At 34.5% G+C, this 9,468-nt stretch overlaps 1 protein-coding gene across 1 annotated transcript; it reads right to left on the bottom strand.

The window, feature by feature from the left end:
• Positions 1 to 7,290: 7,290 nt before the first annotated feature.
• LOC113850903 (chitinase 2-like) lies at positions 7,291 to 8,154 on the bottom strand. The gene has a single exon (XM_027481422.1). The coding sequence runs from the start codon at positions 8,152 to 8,154 to the stop codon at positions 7,291 to 7,293; it is 864 nt and encodes a 287-aa protein (XP_027337223.1).
• Between the last annotated feature and the right edge of the window lie 1,314 nt (positions 8,155 to 9,468).

Below are 9,468 nucleotides of genomic sequence, written 5' to 3'. Positions count from 1 at the left end.
CACTCTTTTGTAATGACTTACAATACGGATGTGTGATTTTCCTTTACCTTTTGTATCATTTGTCATGGAATAATTAACATGTATAGCTGCACTGTCCTGTACCTTAAAAGATATAAATTAATTTTTTAAAAAAAGAAGTATAATTAATCTTTAAACAATTTCTTGTAAAATGTTTCTTTTAAAATCTTATAAATTTTAGATTAATAAAGTAACTTCAGAATTTTTACCATAGAACTACATGGCTTTGAGTTCTCCATTGTACCGAGGGATACGTAGGAGCATAAATTGAACCCATCAAGTTAAAACGATTGTCAAAATAATTTTTGTCTATTCTAAGATACCGATTAATATTTTAATAAATATATTTTCTTCCTTTAAAAATAGAATAGAAACAATTATTATTTAAGGGTTAAATAAATATTTTCAAAATTAAAATACGTTTGGATAATTAATTTAAGGTAACCATTTTTTAATGGATGTTGTAGGGTACTAATACCTTCCTTACACATAAACAACTCCTGAACTTATTTTTGGTTTCAAAGATCATTTTTAAAGTTTTTCCAATATTTTCTTTAATAAACTTTGGTGGTGACTCCCTCAACTTTTAAAAAATATTTTATTGATAAAAAATATTTTTCTTAACATGTTTTTGCCATAACATTGCGACCGCTTAGTTGCGACAATGAACATTTTCAGTGGTCTAGCGTGATGTGCATAAACTATGTGAGAGGTGCATTGTGTGTAAGAAAGCTAAGTCTAAAGCTCTGCCACATGGTTTGTACACTGCTTTACCTGTTCTTGAACATTCTTGGATTAACATTTCTATGGATTTTGTGCTAGGTTTGCCTCGGTCCAAGGGAGGGAAATACTTTATTTTTGTGGTTGTGGATAGGTTTTCTAAGATAGAACATTTCATAGCTTGCAAGAAGGTAAATGATGTATGTCATGTTGCTGGCCTATTTTTCAAAGAAGTTGTGAGACTTCATGGGTTGCCTAGGAGCATAGTGAGTGACAAAGACACTAAATTCTTAAGTCACTTTTAGATAACGTTGTGGGGTAAGTTGGGCACTAAACTCTTATTTTTCACTACTTGCCACCCAGAAACTAATGGACAAACTGAAGTAGTAAATAGGACTATTTATACTTTACTTAGAGCTACTATAAAGAAAAATATTAAATCTTAGGAGTGTTTGCCTAATGTAGAATTTGTATAAAACAGGGCAGTTCATCGTACTACTAATTATTCTCCTTTTGAGGTAGTATATGGTTTTAATCCTTTAAAATCTCGTGATTTATTACCTGTTCCTAACATTTTTGAATTTAAACATAAGGATGCACATGCAAAGGCTAAATATATGAAGAAGATGCATGAAAAGGTAAAAGCTCAAATTGAAAAGAAGATTGGAAGTTACACTAGACGTGCAAATAAAGGAAGAACACAAGTGACATTTGAGCTAGGAAACTGGGTATGGGTACACTTTAGGAAGGAAAGATTTTCATCACAAAAAAATTCAAAGTTGATGCCTAGAGGAGATGGACCTTTCTAAATGCTGGCCAAAATCAATGATAATGCTTATAAAGTTGACTTACCAGATGAGTATGGTGTGAGTGTTACTTTTAATATAACTGAGGACATTCAAGCCCGAGCCCAAGCCCAAGCTTAAGCCCGTGGAGGAACTCATGCACGAAGGAAGGCTTAAGATCCACTTGAAGACTTAAGCAAGCCAATGACAAGGTCCAGAGCTAAAAAAGCTCAAGAAGCAAGTAGCATTAGCACATGAAATATATCTTGTATTTAGAACTACTCTAAAATCTTGCGCTATCTGATGTATTATATTTAAGAGAGTGGTTAAACAAGCGCTATCTGATGTTAAGATTAGAAAGCGGTTCCGCGTGGAATCGCTCTCCAAAGTATAAATATAGACTGCGAATCTGAAATTTGAAATTGATTTCTTTTTGAGTTTTCTGTTGCAAAATAAAATAAATCAAAATTTGGAATTAATTTATTTGTGAGTTTTCTTCATTTTTATCACAAATCAAAATTGAATTTTGAGTTTATATATTTAGTGTTAACCAAACAGTCCACATCTGCATGAACCAAACACAAGTAAGCAGAGAAAAAAGAGAGAACAAATTAATAGGATAATTTTTAACATTAACAGAGAGAAAAAGAAAGAAAGAGAGAATAAATTATTCACCGTTAACAAAAAGAAGAAGAAAGAAGTACCTACAGATTGAAAAAATTAGTGTAAAGAAGATGAAGAGAGCAGACTAACACAGACTGAAGAGGTACCTAAACCCTAAACCCTAAACCCTAAACCCTAAACCCTAAAGACGAAGAGAGCAGGCTAACAGAGAAGATGAAGAAAACATAAGAGAGCAAAGAAGAAACTTACAGTGAAAGAGACCAGCTTTGTTAGTTAAGAAGAAGAAATGCGTTGAGCATGTTCATTTATAACTAACTTTAATAACATTAGAGAGCGGTTCTTTATTAACTACTCTCTAATGTGTACTTTAGAGAGCGGTTAATAGAGAACTGACCGCTCTCATAAGTATAGATCTAAAAGTGGTTAATAGAGAACTGCTCTCTAAATATATAATTATAAAGCGATTTTTACTAATCGCTGTCTAAGTTAGCACTCTAAAAGCTCATTTCTAGCGTACTAAAAATATCCTTCATATACAACCCTTAATACCAATCGGTCTAGGGTGCTCGACCAAGCTCTGGCAATAGAGATATTGATTATGCCTAAGCGTGCCAACACCCGTCCTCAGGCAGACAAATCTAAATATTGCCGATACCATCGAAATAGAGAACATACTACTGAGGAATGCACGACCCTAAAAGATAAAATTGAAGATTTGATTAAAGACGGGCATCTTCAGGGGATTGTGCAAACAAACCCCCCTCGTTCATGCTGAAAGGGGTAGAGACCGTTACCCTGAGCTATCAAGAAGATACAATGAAAAAGTCCGAATGACAACGTAGTCGGTTAAGAGAGCCCCCTGTCAAACGCTATGATGAGCGTGAAAAGTATCCTAAAAGAGTTATTAACATCATAGCCGGTGGGTTTGCAGGTAGAGGACCTACCAATTCGGCGAGAAAAAGACATCTAAGATAAGTCCGCTCTATTAACAACATATCACTAGGCTATAGAATCTGAATCCCCCCATCACATTCACTAACGAGGACTTTCAAGGAGTAGATCCGGTGCAAGACGATCCCATGGTCATAAGCATTGATATCCTCAATTGCATGGTACGAAAAACTCTAATCGATCAAGGGAGCTCGACAGACATCCTATACTGGAACACCTTTAAGCAACTTAGGATCCCAAAAGAGGAATTGAGGGAGTACCATGAGCCACTTGTCAGTTTTTTTGGAGAGCGAGTGGAGATCCGTGGATGTATCGACCTATATACCTCGTTCGGATCGAAACATGAAGGAAAGTTAAGGTCACTTATCTGGTGGTACATGCGAATACTTCGTACAATATACTGCTTGGCTGACCATCCCTTAATAAATTGAAAGCAATAATATTCACTTCTCACTTAGCTATGAAATTTCCATCAGAAAAGGGCCGAATCGTTACCGTTCATGCCGATCAGAAGACTGCCAGAGAATGTTATTTTGCAAGTTTGTGCCTAAAACTGTTCCAAAGATACAAACGAAATGTCAATATTGTATCCCCTCGATTAGGAAAGGACTTGGATATTGAGCTGGATCCCAGAATTGATAAGGGATGTCAGGTTGAACCCAGTGAAAACAAAGAGCTTTTTCAATTGGGAAGGAAGCTTGAGCAGGTCACTTACCTGAGAACCGGTTTGTCTTGGGAAGGGCAGTAGGACCTTCAAAACGAGTTGATAAGAAATGAAGACTTATTTGCCTGGTCGGTCTCCGACATGCTGGGCATTGACCCTGAATTTCTATGTCATCGTCTATCAGTCTATAAGGGAGCCAAACCGGTAGCTTAGAAAAAGAGGAAAATTGGAGGGAATACGACACAAGCGGTAAAGGAAGAGACTAATAAACTACTGCAAGTTGGCTTCATCATAGAAGTCCAATACTCCACATGGTTGGCCAATGTGGTCATGGTAAAAAAGGCCAATGACAAATGGCGAATGTGCACTGACTTCACATATTTAAACAAAGTATGCCCCAAGGACGCCTACCTTCTCCCAAATATTGACACCTTAGTCGATGGTGCTGCCGGCCATAAAATACTAAGTTTCTTGGATGCATATTCAGGATATAATCAGATTCGGATGTATCTCCCGGATGAGAAGAAGACGACATTTATCACAGATTCAGCAAATTTCTACTATAGGGTAATGTCTTTCGGTCTTAAGAATGTAGGGACGACGTATCAGAGACTTATGAATAAAATCTTTGACAAACAAATAGGGAAGTGTATGGAGGTATATGTTGACAATATGGTGGTCAAGTCCACCTCCCTTGATAAACATATCGCCCATTTAAAGGAAGTGTTCGGCGAAGCAAGACGGCATGGAATGAGATTTAATTCAGAGAAATGCACATTTGGAGTAGCTGGGGAAAAATTCCTAGGGTTTATGCTCTCTGAAAAGGGGATTCAAGGAAACTCAGATAAATGTCAGGCCATTACTGAAATGGCTAGTCCCCAGAATATTAAAGAGGTCCAGAGATTAGTCGGCCAGATCGTTGCCCTTGCTAGATTCCTCCCCACGATGGCAGAAAGGTCTCGATCTTTCATTAATCTGCTTAAAAAATCACAAAAATTCACTTGGTCTGATGAATGTAAAACTGCCTTCCTCCAATATAAAAAACTGCTATCAGCTCGGTACTATTACACGAAATACCTAAACCGACACTAGTATACTTTATCAGCCGAACACTTCAAAGTGCCAAAAATTATTTATAATTTTTTTTAAAATTTAAAACATTATCACTTGATTCTACAAGATTTATTGTTTTTTAACTTATAAAAATTATTATATTTTAAAATAGTCATACAATATATTTTTAATTATTTGTTTAATTTTTTATTTAATTTAATAATTTCTATGTAGTGCACAGGAAATTTATTAGTTGTGATTAATTTGAAAGACAATAAATATGCATGTGTTTCTATGCATGATAACCTCATAATAACAACATTTATATATGATCTTTGGCAGAACTCCTTTCAACTTGCATTCTTCACCTGGACTTGGGTAAGTAATTTGTGCACAAAAAGACATGTTTACATTTTATGCTGACTCTACTCACAAGCAACAGTATGAATTTGGTCCAAGGTCTTGCTTCAATCGAGAAAAAGAGGACATCGCCATAAGGATTGCCATGGGTGTAGCTGTGCAGCTCCTCTGTGGATATGTCACTCTCCCTCTTTATGCACTAGTTACTCAAGTAAACATACATTAAATCCTTATGGTGTTCATTTATCTAATTATTAGCATCATATTCGCCTTTTTATTTGTCAAAATTATGAAATTCCAAAAATATATATATTATTTTGACTTTAATTTGACAATGATTATCTTAAATTGGCTTGTAATTGATGTTAATTAATCAAAGCTAGATTGTTCATTTAAATCAATGATTATCTCACAACTTGCAATATACATGCCACAGATGGGCTTTGGTATGAAGAAATCGATTTTAACAGAAGGTGTTTCTCAAGGCCTTAAAAATTGGCACAAAAGGACAAAGCAATATCTGTCTAAAAACAATTCAACATCAAGTAGACACTCAGATTCTTTACGTTCCAAAGTAAGTGAAAATTCAAAGTGAGGGTTAAGGGAGAGAATGCATATCCCAGATAATATGGTCATCATGAGCCATCCTTCTCCTACCACCTTTGGAAGTGGAAAGGTGGAAAAGAGGATTACACCTACTTATGAGGAAGAGATATCAAGTCATTCCACGTTAGAAATCACAACTACTGAGGAAGAGAACCGCAAGATCATCACCAGAGGAACCTATGATGGTGAGATCTCATTTGGAAGTAGTTGGAAGAATGTGGGTAGTAGCAGGGGCATTGGAGAAGTTCAATAACTGAAGATGATGCTGAAAAATTACCTTAGTTGATTCCATAGGTACTTAGTTATAATAATTGTCTCAATGAAACTAGATCTATAATCCATCCACTTCTGTCTATATTTTAAAATCTTATCATCATTCTTAAATGAGAACATTCTTAGAAATTACTATAAATTAGAATATCTTTAGACATTATTTTCTTCTTTATTGAATTACATGATTTCTTCTTATATATTATGAACCATGATATAAAATTGTGTGGTTGCATGGGTGCCGCAATACGCAAAAGGTAATAATTAAAATAAGATGGCAATTTTAAACTATTTAAAATATCTAAACAAAATTCCGGGCCAATAAGTGATCATATTCAACTTTGAGAAGATTGAGTTTATTACGAGGTAGACATAAAAATTAAAGGAATATTCATAATTCAGATAACATAGTAAATCTGGCAAAAGATATGGTCAAGTAAGTTAATTTCACGTTAACTGAGGTACAATAATAATATAAGAGAAAGCCAAGTGGCCAACAAACTCTATCCATACAATAATACTACCGAGACAAAAGAAAGCTAGCAAAATTATATGAAACTTAATAAATACCAAACCATGTTATTTATAAAGTATAAATAGGTGTTATTTAAAATTATAGTGTGTCACTAAATTGAAAAGAAAGTGACAAGAGATAGATATTAGCTGGAGTATGTTTGATTATAATTATAACAAAATTATTTCATACTCCTTGTCTACATTTTTGGAGAGGTTAAGGATAATCCAAACTAATCTATAAGAGTTCATTTGAATACTTTTTCTCTTCTCTAAAAATGAAAATTCTAAAAATGACAATTCAATTGAAATTTATGCAATTACGAGCCAATAAGCACATTAAATTTTGAAAAAAAGTGATTATTACAAGCTATTCAAAAGAATACAACCAATTTGACTCAAGTAGATAACATTGTGAAATTGAAAAAGGTGACCAAATAACTTTTATTTCACATTAATTGAGCCATGGTACAATTATAACATTACCATAATGCAAATAACAATGTAAAATTGATTGATTTCAACAATGATATAAGAGATTGATCAATTCACGTTGATTTCAACAATGATACAAGAGAAAACAAACTAAATGACCAACCAAGTGACTTGAGTAACAGAAACAAAGTACATTAATAAAAAAACAACACCAGATACAACAGGTCTTATTTAAAATTATTATACTGCTTGACCCGTAAGATGGAAACGAAAGTGACAAGAATTCAAATTCTATTTGGAATCAGAGCCAACGAGGAGATTTTGAGCCTTGATCTCAAAGAAGAAAGGGTCATCAGCAGCTGCAGAGTCATTAGCGTCCCAAACAAAAATGCCACGGAGTGAACCGGTATTGATGAGGTCGGTGGCAGCCTCAATGAAGACCTCTCGGGAAAGCTTACCTGAGTCATCTGGATCAGTGCTGAATCCTGCCAAGAGTATGTTTTCTTGGTACTCATCTGATAGTTGACGAACGAGAGCTACAAAGTCAGCCGCTGAGGGCACAGACTGATCGTAGAACTGGTAGTCAACCAAGCGAACATCTTTTTGGTGAGCTCGATACAATTTAAGGTAATGGGACTGAGTATTTTTTGATGGAGCAATGGACACTTCGTTTATCACTTTATCCTTATTCTTCAACGCATCAATAACTGAACCTATGCAGTGGGCAAAGTCAGTCTCGTTGGTCTTGACCACCTCATAGTTTATATCAATGCCATCAATTATAGCATCAAGCCTTTGGTAGTGTTGGATGATCTTTTCTAGTGAATCTCTGGCCCTGTCGGGCCATACTTCTTTCTCAGCAGGATCAAATGCATTTCCACGACCTCCGATGCTTATCATCACCTTTACCTTCACATTTTCGTACCTGTACTTTCTCTTCAGTTCCTTGATATGCTCAGCACCAAAGTACCTTTCGTTCCAATTCTGCCTGAATATTCCCGTGCCTTTTCCATTGCTGTCGTACTCCTCTACTGCAGAGGCCAGAAGGAAGTGGAATTCATCCAATTTGGTATTGATTATATCAGGGAAATCATTTAAATCATCTGGGTATGGCTTCCCACCAATGTATTCTCTGAATATCGGATTCGTGGCCATTATGGATCGATATGTGTGTAGCTGTTTCTTTTTTTCTTAGGAGCTGTTGTTGTGGTTGAGGGAATGCTTGTGGGAATGCCCAGCTCTTCCCTTCCCTTTTATAGACTCACAGATATTAGTTTATTATAAATAATATTTGAGTTTCTTATAGCCTTACGTGGATAGTAATGCATAGGAAAACATGCACGTCCACAGTGGATAAACCTTCCCCATCTTTGCGTCGTAATTAATAATGTTTTCTATGTTGCCTGTCGTAATTTGTGTATTTTTTTAGTAGCTATTTACAATGCAAAGCACGTGATAGTCAAATTATATATATGGGGCTTGTTTTCCCGTACGATAGGATAAAATAAATTAAAATACATTATCCGATGAGAAAATAAATAATTTTAAATCAACAGATTCCAATTTATTATAAATAATATTTCTTTATTATACAAACGTGAAAGTTATTTTAAGAGCTGGATGATAAAATTATTTTATTCTATCAAGAAACTTGTTGTTAATTTAAACTCATCCATCATGCGATGACTAACATATACACCTATATGCATATGTTTCAATTCCTTTGCATGGTGCACATGTGCATGTTCACACTTGGGTTGTTAGAATTAAATTTTGAAATTATTTCATTCATTTTGGTAATATATTCTTACACTCTACCCCATAATATTAATAAAGTATTCTTTCAAAACTGATAATACATATGAAAAGCTTGCACGTCTACGATGGATAAAGCTTCGAGATGAAACCACATGCATTTACAAAAACTAAGAATGGAGCTTAGCTTCATAAACGTGTTTAGTGTGCAGCGTAATTATTAATTATTTTTCGTGTTGGGGATTTTAATTTATAATTTCTTAAGTTGATATTTACAATGCAATGGATCAGATAGTCAAATTACGCTGGCTTGTTTTCGCATTCGATAGGATATGCATTCATGGAATAAAAAAAATACATTATCCAATATTGTAAAAATTAATAATTAGCTTCGAACTGTGATAATGTGACTGAGATATAATGTCGACTAATTTCAGTAATTAATTGTATGTATACATTTAAATACTTTTTCATGCTTTCGCATTCATATTTTATTTTATAGTCATGCATGATTAATAAGATGAGGGTGATTAAATAACATTTTCTCACAAATAACAATAAGAAGGAAAACAAAAATCTTTCGAAGGGGCTGGGGTATGACAAAACATCGTAAAGGCATATTAGATTAGTGTATTATTTTGTATAATGTAGGATAAACTATGTGTTTAATGAATATTAACGGTTTTGTTATTTTAAATTTACTATAAACGGTGA

The sequence above is a fragment of the Abrus precatorius genome, unplaced genomic scaffold, assembly GCF_003935025.1.
Source record: "Abrus precatorius isolate BTA unplaced genomic scaffold, Abrus_2018 Scaffold9, whole genome shotgun sequence".
In the NCBI taxonomy this organism is placed as follows: Eukaryota; Viridiplantae; Streptophyta; class Magnoliopsida; order Fabales; family Fabaceae; genus Abrus; species Abrus precatorius.
Note: the sequence above shows the minus strand (reverse complement) of the source record. Positions and strands in the feature narration are given on the sequence as shown.